Genomic DNA, 17,370 nt, shown 5'->3' with positions numbered 1-17,370 from the left:
CTATGGAAACTGAAATTCAGAAATATTACTCCCCCCCATCCTTTTATTTGTTGTTGAGACAGGGTCTGATTCTGTCGCCCAGGCTGGAGTGCAGGGGTGCCATCTCGGCTCACGGTGGCCTCCACCTCCCAGGCTCAAGTGATCCTCCTGCCTCAGCCCCCTGAGTAGCTGGGGCCGTAGGCGTGCACCACTATGCTTGGGTAATTTTTTTTGAGATGAAGTCTCGCTCTTGTCCCCTATGCTGGAGTACAGTGGTGCGATCTTGGCTCACTGCAACCTCCACCTCCCAAGTTCAGGCAACTCTCTTACCTCAGCCTCCCGAGTAGCTGGGATTACAGGCATGTGCCACAATGCCCGGCTAATTTTAATTGTTTTTAGTAGAGACGGGATTTCACTGTGTTGGCCAGGCTGGTCTCGAATTCCTGAGGTGATCGGCCCGCCTTGGCCTCCGAAAATGCTGGGATTACAGGCATGAGCCACCGTGCCTGGACTTTTTTTTTTTTTTTTTTTAAAGAATATAATGGGCTGGGCACGGTGGCTCATGCCTGTAATCCCAGCACTTTGGGAGGCCAAAGCAGGCGGATCACCTGAGGTCGGGAGTTCGAGACCAGCCTGACCAACATGGAGAAACCCTGTCTCTGCTAAAAATACAAAATTGACTGGGCATGGTGGCACATGCCTGTAATCCCAGCTACTCAGGAGGCTGAGGCAGGAGAATCGCTTGAACCCGGGCGGTGGAGGTTGCAGTGAGCCGAGATTGCGCCATTGCACTCTAGCCTGCCTGGAGACATAGTAAGACTCCGTCTCAAAAAAAAAAAAAAAAAAAAAAGGCTCACGCCTGTAGTCCCAACACTTTGGGAGGCCAAGGCAGGCAGATCGCCTAAGGTCAGGAGTGCAAGACCGACCTGGCCAACATGGTGAAACCCCATCTCTACTAAAAATACAAAAATTAGCTCGGCGTGATGCCGGGTGCCTGTAATCCCAGCTATTTGGGAGGCTGGGGCAGGAGAATCACTTGAACCCAAGAGGCGGAGGTTGCAGTGAGCTGAGATGGTGCCACTGCACTCCAGGCTGGGTGACAGAGCAAGACTCTGCCTCAAAAAAAAAAAAAAAAAAAAATTGGTGGCGTTATAGTAAGGAGAGAGTTTGTATGAAAAGTGGAATCCTGCCTGGGAAAAAAGAAAGAAATTTTTTTTTTTTTTTTTTTTTTGATCTGGAGTCTTGCTCTTGTTGTCTAAGCTGGAGCACAATCTTGGCTCACTGCAGCCTCCGCCTCCTGGGTTCATTCCATTCTCCTGCCTCAACCTCCCGAGTAGCTGGGATTACAGGTGTCTGCCACTGCACCCGGCTAATTTTTTTTTTTTTTTTTTTTTTTTTTTTGAGACGGAGTCTCGCTCTGTCGCCCAGGCTGGAGTGCAGTGGCCGGATCTCAGCTCACTGCAAGCTCCGCCTCCCGGGTTTACGCCATTCTCCTGCCTCAGCCTCCCAAGTAGCTGGGACTACAGGCGCCCGCCACCTCGCCCGGCTAGTTTTTTGTATTTTTTTAGTAGAGACGGGGTTTCACCGGGTTAGCCAGGATGGTCTCGATCTCCTGACTTCGTGATCCGTCCGTCTCGGCCTCCCAAAGTGCTGGGATTACAGGCTTGAGCCACCGCGCCCGGCCCCGGCTAATTTTTTGTATTTTTGGTAGAAATGGGGTTTCACCATGTTGGCCAGGCTGGTTTCGAACTCCTGACCTCAGGTGATCCGCCCACCTCGGCCTCCCAAAGTGCTGGGATTATAGGCATGAGCCACTGCGCCCAGCCAAGAAAAAAGTTTTTAATGAAATAAACTGATGCCATTAAATAACGAACCCTGGTACCTGCCACCCAGCTTCAGCAGGTGTTAGTATTTTGTGACTCTATTTGATTTTTTTGTCTTGGGCCTAGGTGAAATGACAATGGATGCTGTGTTGGCTCGATTGAAACTTCTGAATCCAGATGACCTTAGAGAAGAAATCGTCAAAGCTGGATTGAAATGTGGACCCATTACGTCAACTACAAGGTTCATTTTTGAGAAAAAATTGGCTCAGGCTTTACTGGAGCAAGGAGGAAGGCTGCCTTCTTTCGACCACCATGAGGCAGGTGCCACAGCTCCCAGCCAAGACACACAAAGGATTTTGAAGTCAGCTGAAGGGAACCCAACTGATGAGGCTGGTTTTTCTGAAGACAGAGATTTTGGTTACAGTGTGGGCCTGAATCCTCCAGAAGAGGAAGCTGTGACATCTCAGACCTGCTCGGTGCCCCCCAGTGCTGTTGACACCTACGGAACTGGAGTGACTGCGTCTAAGGAACCGCCCTTGTACTACGGGGTGTGTCCAGTATATGAGGACATCCCAGCGAGAAATGGTAATGGGGACGTGTGTAGGATTTCCTCACACAGAGCATATATGCAGAGGGCGGGATGACATATGAAAATGGAAAAGTACAGATAAAAAAAGAAAAAATCCGATCACCACCATCTCGTCACCCCAGTTAACTGTTGTTAATATTTTTATGTGAGTCTACGTGAGGACTGTTAGAATTGGTCAGGTAGATTGATTCTGTGAGATATGCTGGACTGAGAACCGTTGTTAATATTTTTATGTGAGTCTACGTGAGGACTGTTAGAATTGTTAGGTAGATTGATTCTGTGAGATATGCTGGACTGAGAACCGTTGTTAATATTTTTATGTGAGTCTACGTGAGGACTGTTAGAATTGTTAGGTAGATTGATTCTGTGAGATATGCTGGACTGAGAACCGTTGTTAATATTTTTATGTGAGTCTACGTGAGGACTGTTAGAATTGGTCAGGTAGATTGGTTCTGTGAGATATGCTGGACTGAGAACCGTTGTTAATATTTTTATGTGAGTCTACGTGAGGACTGTTAGAATTGTTAGGTAGATTGATTCTGTGAGATATGCTGGACTGAGAACCGTTGTTAATATTTTTATGTGAGTCTACGTGAGGACTGTTAGAATTGTTAGGTAGATTGATTCTGTGAGATATGCTGGACTGAGAACCGTTGTTAATATTTTTATGTGAGTCTACGTGAGGACTGTTAGAATTGGTCAGGTAGATTGGTTCTGTGAGATATGCTGGACTGAGAACCGTTGTTAATATTTTTATGTGAGTCTACGTGAGGACTGTTAGAATTGTTAGGTAGATTGATTCTGTGAGATATGCTGGACTGAGAACCGTTGTTAATATTTTTATGTGAGTCTACGTGAGGACTGTTAGAATTGTTAGGTAGATTGATTCTGTGAGATATGCTGGACTGAGAACCGTTGTTAATATTTTTATGTGGAAGAGTCTACGTGAGGACTGTTAGGATTGGTCAGGTAGATTGGTTCTGTGAGATACGCTGGACTGAGAACCGTTGTTAATATTTTTATGTGGAAGAGTCTACGTGAGGACTGTTAGAATTGGTCAGGTAGATTGATTCTGTGAGATATGCTGGACTGAGAACCGTTGTTAATATTTTTATGTGAGTCTACGTGAGGACTGTTAGAATTGGTCAGGTAGATTGATTCTGTGAGATACGCTGGACTGAGAACCGTTGTTAATATTTTTATGTGGAAGAGTCTACGTGAGGACTGTTAGAATTGGTCAGGTAGATTGATTCTGTGAGATACGCTGGACTGAGAACCGTTGTTAATATTTTTATGTGGAAGAGTCTACGTGAGGACTGTTAGAATTGGTCAGGTAGATTGATTCTGTGAGATACGCTGGACTGAGAACCGTTGTTAATATTTTTATGTGGAAGAGTCTACGTGAGGACTGTTAGAATTGGTCAGGTAGATTGATTCTGTGAGATACGCTGGACTGAGAACCGTTGTTAATATTTTTATGTGGAAGAGTCTACGTGAGGACTGTTAGAATTGGTCAGGTAGATTGGTTCTGTGAGATACGCTGGACTGAGAACCGTTGTTAATATTTTTATGTGGAAGAGTCTACGTGAGGACTGTTAGAATTGGTCAGGTAGATTGATTCTGTGAGATATGCTGGACTGAGAACCGTTGTTAATATTTTTATGTGAGTCTACGTGAGGACTGTTAGAATTGGTCAGGTAGATTGATTCTGTGAGATACGCTGGACTGAGAACCGTTGTTAATATTTTTATGTGGAAGAGTCTACGTGAGGACTGTTAGAATTGTTAGGTAGATTGATTCTGTGAGATATGCTGGACTGAGAACCGTTGTTAATATTTTTATGTGAGTCTACGTGAGGACTGTTAGAATTGTTAGGTAGATTGATTCTGTGAGATATGCTGGACTGAGAACCGTTGTTAATATTTTTATGTGGAAGAGTCTACGTGAGGACTGTTAGAATTGTTAGGTAGATTGATTCTGTGAGATATGCTGGACTGAGAACCGTTGTTAATATTTTTATGTGAGTCTACGTGAGGACTGTTAGAATTGTTAGGTAGATTGATTCTGTGAGATATGCTGGACTGAGAACCGTTGTTAATATTTTTATGTGGAAGAGTCTACGTGTTAGAATTGGTCAGGTAGATTGGTTCTGTGAGATACGCTGGACTGAGATATTAACATTAGAATCGGTCAGGTAGATTGATTCTGTGAGATGTGCTGGACTGAGAACCGTTGTTAATATTTTTATGTAGAGAGTCTACGTGAGGACTGTTAGAATTGTGAGGTAAATGGGTTCTGTGAGATACGCTGGACTGAGATATTGACATTAGCTGCTGCTGCTCTTGGTTAGGAGCTTTGTTGATTAGTCACCTCCCCCTTTTTAAAATGCATTGTGACCTGCACACCTTTTATGTTAATGAATGCAAATGGCCAATGAATGCATACATTTTCAGCATCAAAGTTTTGTAATTTTATTTTATTATTTATTTAGTTATTTATTGTTTGAGACAGAGTCTTACTCTGTTGCCCAGGCCGGAGTGCAGTGGCGCAGTCTTGGCTCACTGTAACCTCCGCCCTCTGAGTTCAAGTGATTCTCCTGCCTCAGCCTCCTGAGTAATTGGAATTACAGGCACCTGCCACCGCGCCTGGCTAATTTTTTGTATTTTTAGTAGGGACGGGGTTTCACCATCTTGGCCAGGCTGGTCTTGAACTCCTGACCTTGTGATCCACCTGCCTTGTCCTCCCAAAGTGCTAAGATTACAGGCGTGAGCCTCTGCCCCCGGCCATTTTATTTTTTCAATTTATTCATCTGAGACAGGGTCTTACTCTGCCACCTAGGCTGCATTGCAGTGGTACAGTGACGTCTCGCTGCAGCCTCAACCTTTCTGGCTCAGGTGATCCTTCTACCTCAGCCGCTTGAGTAGCTGGGACCCAGGCATGAGCCACCACACCCAGCTGTTTTTGTTTTTTTGTTTTTTTTTTGAGACAGAGTCTTGCACTGTTGCCTGGGCTGGAGTGCAATAGCGCGATCTCAGCTAACTGTAACCTCTGCGTCCCGGGTTCAAGTGATTCTCCTCCCTCAGCCTCCCAAGTAGCTGGGAACTGCAGGCACCTGCCACCACACCCAGCTAATTTTTGTATTTTTGGTAGAGACAGGGTTTCACCATTTTGGCCAAGCTGGTCTCGAACCCCTGACCTCGGGATCCGCCCACCTCGGGATCCGCCCGCCTCGGCCTCCCAAAGTTCTGGGATTACAGGTGTGAGCCATCGTGCCCGGCCGATTTTTGTATTTTTTATAGAGAGAGGGTTTTGCCATGTTGCCCAGGCTGCTCTCGAACTGCCCTCAAGCGATCCACCCACCTTGGTCTCCCAGCGTGCTAAGGTTACAGGCACATACCAGCACGCCTAGCTAATTGGTTTTTTTTTTTTTTTTTTTTTTTTTTTTTTGAGACGGAGTCTCGCTGTGTCTCCCAGGCTGGAGTGCAGTGGCGTGATCTCGGCTCACTGCAAGCTCCGCCTCCCGGGTTCATGCCATTCTCCTGCCTCAGCCTCCTGAGTAGCTGGGACTACAGGCACCCGCCACCACACCCGGCTAGTTTTTTGTATTTTTAGTAGAGACGGGGTTTCACCGTGTTAGCCAGGATAGTCTCGATCTCCTGACCTCGTGATCCACCCGCCTCGGCCTCCCAAAGTGCTGGGATTACAGGCTTGAGCCACCGCGCCCGGCCTGGTTTTTTTTTTATGTTTGGTTTTTTTTTTTTGAGATTGGGTTCTGTCTCTCACCCAGGTTGGGGTGTAGTGATGTGATCTCAACAACTCATTGCAATGTCTGCCTACCAGGCTCAAGCACTTCTCCCACCTCAGTTTGGGATTGCTGACATCACGGGCATGTGCCAGTGTGCAGTCATTTTTTTGTATTTTTGGTAGAGATGAGATTTCCCCACTTTGCCCAGGCTGGTCTCCAACTCCTGGGCTCAAGTGATCCACCAGGCTCGGCCTCCCGAAGTGCTGGGATTACAGGCGTGAGCCACCTCGCCTGCCCACACCTAGGTAATCAATTTTTTTTTTTTTTTTTGAGTGGGTCTCGCTTTATTGCCCAGGCTGGTCTTGAACTCCTGGCTTCAAGCAGTCCTCCCACCTGAGCCTCCCAAAGTCCTGAGATTACAGGTGTGAGCCACTGTGCCCAGCCCAAGAATTGTAATTTTATTTTTATTTTTTTATTTTTATTTTTATTTTTTTTTTTGAGACGGAGTCTTGCTGTGCCCCAGGCTGGAGTGCAGTGGCGCGATCTCGGCTCACTGCAAGCTCCGCCCCGCCGGTTTCACGCCATTCTCCTGCCTCAGCCTCCCAAGTAGCTGGGACTACAGGCGCCCGCCACCTCACCCGGCTAATTTTCTTGTATTTTTAGTAGAGACGGGGTTTCACCGGGTTAGCCAGGATTGTCTCGATCTCCTGACCTCGTGATCCGCCTATCTCGGCCTCCCAAAGTGCTGGGATTACAGGCTTGAGCCACCGCGCCCGGCCAAGAATTGTAATTTTAAACAAGATTTAGCATTGGGGAAAAAAAAAAAAAGAGAACTCAATATTGACTGGAATGCCGGAAATTGCACACTGTCATTAGTATTGTTGTTACTGTGATATCATTTGTGGTGATACCTGTGAGTAGATAATTGGTTAAACACCGTGAATAGAATGGAATATTATTCTTACATAAGATCTTTTTAAAGAATACTTAGTGGCCAGGCCAGTGGCTCACGCCTGTAATCCCAGCACTTTGGGAGGCCGAGGCAGTCAGATTACAAGGTCAGGGGTTCGAGACCATCCTGACTAACATGGTGAAACCCCGTCTCTACTAAACATACAAAAAATTAGCAGGGCGTGGTGACGGGCGCCTGTAGTCCCAGCTTCTCAGGAGGCTGAGGTTTCAATGAGCTGAGATTGTGCCACTGCATTCCAGTCTGGGCGACAGAGCTAGATTCCGTCTCAAAAAAAAAAAAAAGAATAGTGACACTGGGAAATGGTCATAGTGCAGTTTTTATTTTTGTCATTTATTATTTATTTGTTTACTTATTTTTTGGTACAGAGTCTCGGTCTTTCACCAGGCTGGAGTGCAGTGGCACGATCTGGGCTCACTCCAACCTCTGCCTTTTGGGTTCTAGTGATTTTCCCGCCTCAGCCTCCCAAGTCGCTGAGTGTGCCACCATGCCCGGCTAATTCTTGTATTTTTAAAATAGAGACGGGGTTTTACCACGTTGGCTAGGATGGTCTCTATATCTTTTTTTTTTTTTTTTTTTTTTGAGACGGAGTCTTGCTTTGTCGCCCAGGCTGGAGTGCAGTGGCCGGATCTCAGCTTACTGCAAGCTCCGCCTCCCGGGTTTACGCCATTCTCCTGCCTCAGCCTCCCGAATAGCTGGGACTACAGGCACCCGCCACTTCGCCCGGCTAGTTTTTTGTATTTTTTAGTAGAGACGGGGTTTCACCGTGTTAGCCAGGATGGTCTCGATCTCCTGACCTCACGATCCGCCCGTCTCGGCCTCCCAAAGTGCTGGGATTACAGGCTTGAGCCACTGCGCCCGGCTGGTCTCTATATCTTGACCTCGTGATTCGCTTGCCTCGGCCTCCCAAAGTTCTGGGATTACAGGTGTGAGCCACCTCGTCCAGCCTTATTTTTAATCTTTATTATTGTAAAGGTTGCTCGTTACAATCACTTATAATGTGTATGTTCTATAAGTGGCATCTAAAGTAAAAGCCAGATTCTCTCTTCTGTTCTCAGATCTCACTGCTGAGAAGTAACTACTTCACTGCTTTCGCCATGATTGATCCTGTTATTATTTATATACATGAACATTGTTTTTATTTTTAAGATGTTTAGAACATGATATGTAACGTGTGTTTTTGAATGTAATATAAGTGCACTTTTTTTTTTTTTTTTTTTGGAGACAGAGTGTCTCTCTGTCACCCAGGCTGGAGTACAGTGGCGCGATCTCGGCTCACTGCAAGCTCCGCCTCCCGGGTTCAAGCGATTCTTCTGCCTCAGCCTCCCAAGTAGCTGGGACTACAGGCGCCCGCCACCACACCCGGCTATTTTTTGTATTTTTAGTAGAGACGGGGTTTTACCATATTAGCCAGGATGGTCTCAATCTCCTGATTTTGTGATCCACTCACCTCGACCTCCCAAAGTGCTGGGATTACAGGCGTAAGCCGCCATGCCCGGCCTGTTTTCATTTTTATAAAAACGAAAGTAGAAGTACAGAGTCACAAGGTAGACTTTGTTTTTCTTTCTTTCTTTCTTTCTTTTTAATGAGATGGAGTTTTGTTCTTGTTGCCCAGGCTGGAATGCGGTGGCGCGATCTCGGCTCACTGCAACCTCCGCCTCCCGGGTTCAAGCAATTCTCCTGCCTCAGCCTCCCAAGTAGCTGGGATTACAGGCGTGCGCCACCGTGCCCGGCTGATTTTGTATTTAGTAGAGACGGGGTTTCTCCATGTTGGTCAGGCTGGTGTTGAGCTCCCAACCTCAGGTGATCCGTCCGCCTCAGCCTCCCAAAGTGCTGGGATTATAGGCGTGAGCCACTATGCCTGGACCATGGCCATTTTTATCCAGTAGTGGACAGTAACCATTCCTCTCTTATATTGCTCAGAAATTTTTGTCTCCTGGCTAATAGTTTGTATCTTATGTATTTACGATGGTCTCATACAAAACTTGATTGTGATAGTTCCACTACAGAGCTTTCATATTTTTATATAATCAGAATTAGCTTGTTTTGGATGGTTTCTTGGCATGTTTAAAAAGGCATTCCCAGCTGGGTACAGTGGCTCATGCCTGTAGTCCCAGCACTTTGGGAGGCTGAGGCGGACGGATCACCTGAGGTCGGGAGCTCAACACCGGCCTGACCAACATGGAGAAACCCCATCTCTACTAAAAATACAAAGTTAACCGGGCGTGGTGGCAGGTGCATTGTAATCCCAGCTACTCGGGAGGCTGAGGCAGGAGAATCGCTTGAACCTGGGAGACCGAGGTTGCAGAGAGCCAAGATCGCACCACTGCATTTGAGCTTGGGCAACAGAGCGAGACTCCGTCACCAAAAAAAAAAAAAAAATAGGCGTTTCCTGTTCAAAATTGTGTTTAAAGTTCTCTTTTGTTCTTGGCTGACATCATTATGGTTTTTTTTAATTTGCCTTTTAATAATTTTTATTTAGATCTTTATATGAAATTTAGTTTTTAGGATAGAATCTTGCCATATAGAATTACATATGTGAACATAATATGTATCATGTTACTCCCATGCATATACGCACACAATTGAGCTTGTTAACTGTGTTATTTTGGCTAGCTAAGGCCCTTTTTCTTCAAGATTAAAGATCTGAACTAAGCCGGGCGACTGGGTAGCAGACATGGAAGCTGATGATGAAGCCCAGGGTGGACCAGGTGACAGCTGCTCCAGTCACTCATCTCTGATTTTCCTTTGTTACTTTTCCTACCCAGAAAGGATCCATGTTTATGAAAATAAAAAAGAAGCATTGCAAGCTGTCAAGATGATCAAAGGGTCCCGATTTAAAGCTTTTTCTACCAGAGAAGACGCTGAGAAATTTGCCAGAGGAATTTGTGATTATTTCCCTTCTCCAAGCAGAACGTCCTTACCACTTTCTCCTGTGAAAACAGCGCCGCTCTTTAGCAATGACGGGGTGAAAGGTAAATCATGCAGCAGTTCACATCTTGATGTTCCTGTCACACAGATCCCACCCTGTTTTGTGCCTTCTTTCCTCGTATGTGGTAACTTGTTTTCTCTGTGGGGGTAGAGTCGATGGCGTCTCAGTGGACCAGGAAGCCACGCTAGCTCTGATGCTGACATGCCAGTAACTAGCATCTGGAGTGGAGAAGCTGAAAAGAGCGCTGTGGCTGCTTCCATCTGTCCCCACATCTCTCCTTGCTGCCTGTTGGATTTTTTCTTTTCTTTTTGTAAAGAGACAGGGTCTTGTTTTGCCAGCCTGGAGTGGAGTATGGTGCTGTCATGGCCCACGGCAGCCTCAAACTCCTGGGCTCAAGCAATCCACCTGCTTTACCCTCCCAAATAGGGAGAGAAATAGGCGTGCGCCACCACACCCAGCTAATTTAAACTTTTTTTTTGAGACGGAGTCTTGCTCTGTTGCCCGGCCTGGAGTGCAGTGGTGCGATCTCGGCTCACTGCAACCTCTGCCTCATGGGTTCAAGTGATTCTCCTGCCTCAGCCTCCCGAGTAGCTGGGATTACAGGTGCCCGCCACCATGCCCAACTAATGTTTGTATTTTTAGTCACCATGTTGGCCAGGCTAGAATTTAAATTTTTTTATGGAGATAGGGTCTTGCCATGTTGCCGAGGCTGATCGAATTGCTGGCATCAAGTGACCCTCCCGTCTCAGCCTCCCAAAGTGCTGGGATGACAGGCGTGAGCCACTGTGCCTTTTTGGATCCTGAGAGCAGTCTCCTTCCCCACCTGAAGCTATACCTACTTCTAGGACTAGGGCATCTGCAAAAGTCGGGCTTGTCTGTAGGAACTGTCCAGCCCGAAGTCTGCCTCCTCTCCACCTCCTAGCTCAGAACTCGGGTTTTGTGTGAAGAGGCTCTTCACAGTCAGTGTGGGGTAGAGCCTCTGCCTTTACCTTTCGTCTGGCCTCAGCTCCTGCTCCCTCTCCCAGCTCACAGTTGTCTGGGCTTCTCTGGCGGGTTGGTACTCCAGAGGAATGGCGCCCTCTCCCTCCAGTCATCTGCCTGTCCTCAGTCAGCCTTATACAGGTGCTTCCTGGATGGAAACCAGAGTGGCTTCTAACAGGTACAGATTTCCTTCTTTGCAGTTTGTGAGAATTTCTCAGAAGGAAATCACTTTAAGACAGAAATCATGCCGGGCACGGTGGCTCATGCCTGTAATTCCAGCATTTGGGGAGGCTGAGGTGGGTGGATAATCTCAGGTCAGGAGTTTCAGACTAGCCTGGCCAACATGGTGAAACCCTGTCTCTACTAAAAATACAAAAATTAGCTGGCCGTGGTGGTAGGTGCCTGTAATCCCAGCTACTTGGGACGCTGAGGCAGGAGAATTGCTTGAAACCGGAAAGCAGAGGTTGCAGTGAGCCACGATCGCACCACTGCACTCCACCCTGGGCGAAAGAGCAAAACTCTGTCCCCACAAAAAAATCAGCAGGGTGTGGTGGCTCCTTAATCCTGTGATCCTTTGCAGCCACACTGTGCACATCGAAGGTCTTGTGTGATTGCTGGGAGTGTTCCCTTGCCCACAACTGCCGTTATTCCTCCTCCACCTACTGACCAAGCTTTCAGAGTTCACTGGCCGGCTGTGGTGACTCATGCTTGTAATTCCAACATTTTTGGGAGCTGAGGCAGAAGGATCCTTTGAAGCCAGGAGTTGGAGACCAGCCTGGGCAACATAGTGAGATCCTATCTTTAAAAATACATTTATATATACGGATATAAGCCAGGCGTGGTGGCACACAACTGTAGTCCCAGCTACTTGGGGGGCTGAGATCACTTGAGCCCAGGAGGTCGAGGCTGCAGTGAGCTGTGATCGTGCCACTGCACTCCAGCCTGAGTGACAGAGCCAGACCCTGTCTCTGAAAAAACACAAAGTTCACCAAACTTGGCCTCATTCAGTGTTTCCCAGCAAGCTTGCGGCAGGGTCTGGCTGCTCTCCTCCACTTGCTCTGCTCACAGGGGCGCGCTGGCTGCCGTTACATGCTGGGGCTGGTGGCCGCAGGCCCATCTCGTCGTTTCTCACCTGTGCCTCCCAGTTGGCCCAGAGGCCTGTGTGGAAAGCTCCTTATCCCTGGTCACAGGGTGCATGAGTGACTTGGTGACACTGATCTTTCTTAAATTCTGTCTCCTACCGGCAGATGGTTTGTGCTTGTCTGAATCAGAAACAGTCAACAAAGAGCGAGCGAACAGCTATAAAAATCCCCGCACGCAGGACCTCACCGCCAAGCTTCGGAAAGCTGTGGAGAAGGGAGAGGAAGACACCTTTTCTGACCTCATCTGGAGCAACCCCCGTTATCTGATTGGCTCAGGGGACAACCCAACTATTGTGCAGGTAGGTGTGCAGCCTCGCCGGTTCTGTCGGGTGGGTGCGCGGCCTGGCCGGTTCCATCGGGTAGGTGCGGTTCCATCGGGTGGGTGCGCGGCCTGGCCGGTTCCATCGGTGGGTGCGCGGCCTGGCCGGTTTCATCGGTGGGTGCGCGGCCTGGCTGGTTCCATCGGGTAGGTGCGGTTCCATAGGGTGGGTGCGCGGCCTGGCCGGTTCCATCGGTGGGTGCGCGGCCTGGCTGGTTCCATCGGGTAGGTGCGGTTCCATCGGGTGGGTGCGCGGCCTGGCGGTTCCATCGCAGCACTCGCGACAGACGTGTCCACGTGTCACAGATGGGAGCTCAGAGTGTGCGGGTCTCTTTCAGGAAGGGTGCAGGTACAACGTGATGCATGTTGCTGCCAAAGAGAACCAGGCTTCCATCTGCCGGCTGACTCTGGACGTCCTGGAGAACCCCGACTTCATGAGGCTGATGTACCCCGATGACGACGAGGCCATGCTGCAGAAGCGCATCCGCTACGTGGTTGACCTGTATCTGAACACCCCCGACAAGATGGTGCGTGCCCACCCTCCACTGACGCTTTCTTTTTTTAATTGTTTAAAATTTCTTCCCCAGAAGAATGCTTTATTGACCAGTTACTCATTGGTGTAATAACTTTGGGGAAAAGACACATAGTTACACCCCTGCATCCTGCCTTCTCACCACGTCCCACGGGACAGAGGGCACCGAGTGCTGGGCTTCCCTGGCCCCTGCGTCTTTGTCGTGTGTGCAGTGCTGTCCCCAAGGGTGTCTGAACTGTCTGGGGACATGGTTGTCAGAGGACATTTGCTCTGCTGAACAGGATACCTTGAGCTGAGCAGCCTTTCTCCTCCTGGGAGTGGCAGAGCTGGGCACACCACAGACAGGCCCTCAGTGTCCTGCCAAGAGCCACTGAGGCACAGAGCTGCCCCTGCAGACCATGGCGCCTAACATGCAGGACTGTGTGAGAAAGAGACTGCTGGGGTGTGACTGCTTAGAAATAGGAACGATCTTCCTCGCTCTTGAGAAAAGGCGACAGCAATCCTGGCCAGTGCCCACACCCCACCCTCCACCTGACCTGTGGGATCGTTTCATCCCAAGTGCAGCAAGCAGGCGAGTTGGAGTCACTGATGAGTGCCCCCCCGGGCTAGGCCCATGCAAGGCAGCACTGTGAAGGGGGCACAGCTCTTCTAAAGGGTGCTAAAGACAGGCTTTTCCTTCTCTTGGCCCCTCCCACCCCCAGGAGCCCAAGAGTCCTTCAGGGCAGAGTAGGGAGCCAGGGGAGCTGCTCTGCTTGAGAAGAGAAGCAAGTTTTATACACTGGGATGAAGCGTATTAGTCAAATCAACACCCCAACTGGAACAGGCGGTCACGCAGGCCAGGTGTAAAATCCCACACAGTGCTCACAGCTGTTAAGCAACCCTCATTTATATATTTATCATAAACAAAGCATAAGGCAATGTGAGGCTTGAATTTCAGCTTGAGTCTGAACAAATAATATTCTCTCATTAGGAGGCTTAAGCTGCTTTGCCTAATTTCAATTTTTGAAAAGTCCATTGCTTAAAAAAAATAACGAATTTGCTTTTCGTTAAAGATAGATTAGTGCAACAATTAAGCAGTTGTTGATAATCAGTTTACTTTCTGGGGGGGTCTCAGAAAATGGACAGTTTTCTTGTTCAACATTTCAAGATAAGAAGCTTGTGGAACACATAGGGCTTTCTGGGCGATTGCACTCCTTCTGCGAGTTAGGGAAGGAGGAGGTCAGAAACGCCACTCAACGCGTGCGGCTCTTCAATCCTTCAACATTCTGACGGGCTAACCTGATTTTTTTTTTTTTCTTTTTTCTTGAGATGGAGTCTTGCTCTGTCTCCCAGGCTGGAGTGCAGTGGCGCAATCTCGGCTCACTGCAAGCTCCTCCTCCTGGGTTCAACCATTCTCCTGCCTCAGCCTCCTGAGTAGCTGGGACTACAGGTACCTGCCACCATGCCTGGCAAATTTTTTTTGTATTTTTAGTAGAGACGGGGTTTCACCGTGTTAGCCAGGATGGTCTCAATCTCCTGACCTCGTGATCCGCCCGCCTCGGGCTCCCAAAGTGCTGGGATTACAGGCGTGAGCACCGCACCCGGCCACTAACATGATTCTTAAAGGGAGCCTGGGCTTTGGCTCAGTGTTTCAAATCCTCTGCCCTGTCCACTTCCTGTACCCCTAGGAAGGACAGCACAGTTATCTGTTTCAGCTACAAACTTTAGTGTAAAACTGGGTACACGACTGTTTAAATTCATGTGGATGGCCTCCCAGCACTTAGGGAGGCTGAGGTGGGCAGATCGCTTGAGCCCAGGAGTTTGAGACCAGCCTGGGCAACATGGCAAAACTCTGTCTCTACAAAAAATTTAAAAAAACAAATTAGCCAGGGGTGGTGGCACATGCCTGTAGCCCCAGCTACTCAGGAGGCTGAGGTGAGAGGATCCCCTGAGCCTAGGACGCAGAGGCTGCAATGAGCCGAGATGGCACTACTGTACTGCAGTCTGGATGACAGAGCAAGACCCTGTCCCCACCACCGAAAGAGGGATGGTTTTCAGTGGTTGAACAATGCATAAGTAAGAATTCTTGAAGAATCGATGTATTTTTGTGAGGGAAAGCCCAGTGACAGGTTAGAGCCAGGAATTACAAACTCTTAGTAAAACCCGGGAGTGTGGAATGTCGTGTTGTGGTGGGTAGAAGAGAGTGTCAAAGAAGCATATTGTGGGGAGGCATAATTTTGTTATTTGGATAACACAGTGAATATGATATGTTGAGCTGCAAAAAAAAAAAATTTTTTTTTGAGACGGTGTCTTGCTCTGTGCCCCAGGCTGGAGTGCAGTGGCACAATCTCAGCTCACTGCAGCCTCTGCCTCCCAGGCTCAAGCGATGCTCTTGACTCAGCCTCCTGAGTAGTGGGACTGCCGGCATGCACTACCACGCCCGGCTGATTTTCGTACTTTTAGTAGAGACAGGGTTTCACCATATTTGCCCGGCTGGTTTTGAGCTCCTGACCTCAAGTGGTCCGTCCGCGTTGGCCTCCCAAAGTGTTGGGATTACAGGCGTGAGCCACTGCGCCCGACTGAGCTGCAAAATTGAAAAGCAAGAATAATTTTTAAATCAACAAGAGAGAAAAGGGGGAGTGTTGACATTTTGTCAAGCCAGCAAAATTATAGAAAGGGGTGAAAGTGAAAACAGTGGTTACCAAAAAAGCAATAGTGTACATGAACTAGGAAAGGGGGAGTAACATCACAGTGCGTCAGTTATGCTGAGTGTGAGCAAACTGAGTAAGGAAATGAGGTTCGACTAGGAATACATGTTCTTATTTTCACGCAGTATTCACAGAAAATGTGCATGTGTGTGTCCAGAAAGAAAACTTAGTAAATTACTGAAATTAGATATTTCAGGTTACATTTGTTTATTATAACCCCCGAAAGTAGGAATCATTAAAGTGTGGACCAAAAATAACTTGAGAAAGTACCAGGGTTTTTGGAGAGATCACATCCCAAGATTACGGTGTGGGTGAGAAGCAGGGCTGGAGAGAAGGTCAGCCAGAACTACAGGAAGTTACCCAGCAAGAACAGGCAGAAATCGGGGTGGTGAGGTTTGCCGAGTACAGAACAGGTTGGAAAGGGCCGTTGTGTAGTGGGGAGAATGGTGGGCCAGAAGGAAGCCGTTCTGTTGCGGGTCCTTTCTGTGTAGACCATCTGCCCAGATGCACGGCAGAGGGCCTGGGAAGCGGGAGGGGGGCGGTCATGTTTCTGAAGCAGAGGACCCGGAACCTCAGTCCTGTAAAGTAGAATGTGGACCAAGAAAGGCCTGAGGACCGGGTGCCGTGGCTCACGTCTGTAATCACAGCACTTTGGGAGGCTGAGGCGGGTGGATCACCTGAGGTCAAGAGTTTGAGACCAGCCTGGCCAACATGGCAGAACCCTGTCTCTATTAAAAATACTAAAATTAGGGCCGGGCACGGTGGCTCACACCTGTAATCCCAGCACTTTGGGAGGCCGAGACGGGGGGATCACGAGGTCAGGAGATCGAGACCATCTTGGCTAACACGGTGAAACCCCGTCTCTACTAAAAATACAAAAAATTAGCCGAGTACGGTGGTGGGCACCTGTAGTGCCAGCGACACAGGAGGCTGAGGCAGGAGAATGGTGTGAACCTGGGACGTGGAGCTTGCAGTGAGCCGAGATCGCGCCACCACATTCCAGCCTGGGTAACAGAGTGAGACTCCGTCTCAAAAAAAAAAAAAAAAAAAAAAAAAACTAAAATTATCCTCACCTGTAATCCCAGCTACTAGGGAGGCTGAGGCAGGAGAATCACTTGAACCTGGGAGGTGAAGGTTGCAATGAGCCGAGATTGCACCCCTGCACTCCAGCCTCGGTGACAAAGTAAGACTTATCTCCAAAAAAAAGAAAAAAAAGAAAAGAAGAAGGGCCTGAGGGTTGGAGAACACAGAGCAATCATTGCACTCGAGGAGGGGCCAGCAAACTGCAGCCCAGGAGCCAGCTCAGCTGCCATCTGTGTGTGTAAATAAGGCTTTATTGGAACATAGCCACACTCATTTGTGGATTTGTCTGTGGCTGCTTTCCTGCTACAAGAGTGGAGTTGGGTAGCCGTGGCAGAGACAGGATGGCCTCAAAAGTCTATAATGCTTGCTGTCTGGTCCTTGTCCAAGAAAGCTTACCAGCCCCTGGACAGAAGGATGGGGTGCAGGCAGCGTGGTGGTGTATTCAAACATCCAGACCTTTCTGGGGTCGTGTGAGCGAGTCGTAAGGGTTATTACCTCTAGTGGGTGATGGTGGGAGGGAGCTGGAGAAGGACATTTGCGGGTGACCTAGGCTGTGTTGCCAAGGAGTGGAGGCGGGGTGTCAGTGCA

At 48.5% G+C, this 17,370-nt stretch overlaps 1 protein-coding gene across 3 annotated transcripts in view; it reads left to right on the top strand.

Moving 5' to 3' along the window:
- Nucleotides 1–17,370, top strand: part of ANKLE2 (ankyrin repeat and LEM domain containing 2) — a 41,781-nt gene that overhangs the window by 4,566 nt on the left and 19,845 nt on the right. For all 3 annotated transcript variants that reach the window (XR_012420888.1, XM_045366235.2, XM_074008501.1), the window contains exons 2-5: nt 1,929–2,387; nt 9,875–10,081; nt 12,267–12,460; nt 12,819–13,007. Coding sequence is in view for 2 of the 3 variants with exons in the window: in XM_045366235.2 (XP_045222170.2) it covers nt 1,929–2,387; nt 9,875–10,081; nt 12,267–12,460; nt 12,819–13,007 (1,049 nt within the window). In the remaining variant the exon portion in view is untranslated. The remainder of the gene's footprint in view (nt 1–1,928; nt 2,388–9,874; nt 10,082–12,266; nt 12,461–12,818; nt 13,008–17,370) is intronic.

Source organism: Macaca fascicularis, chromosome 11 (assembly GCF_037993035.2).
Source record: "Macaca fascicularis isolate 582-1 chromosome 11, T2T-MFA8v1.1".
NCBI classification, from domain to species: Eukaryota; Metazoa; Chordata; class Mammalia; order Primates; family Cercopithecidae; genus Macaca; species Macaca fascicularis.
The sequence above is the reverse complement of the archived record's forward strand: the minus strand, read 5'-3'. Positions and strand labels throughout refer to the sequence as shown.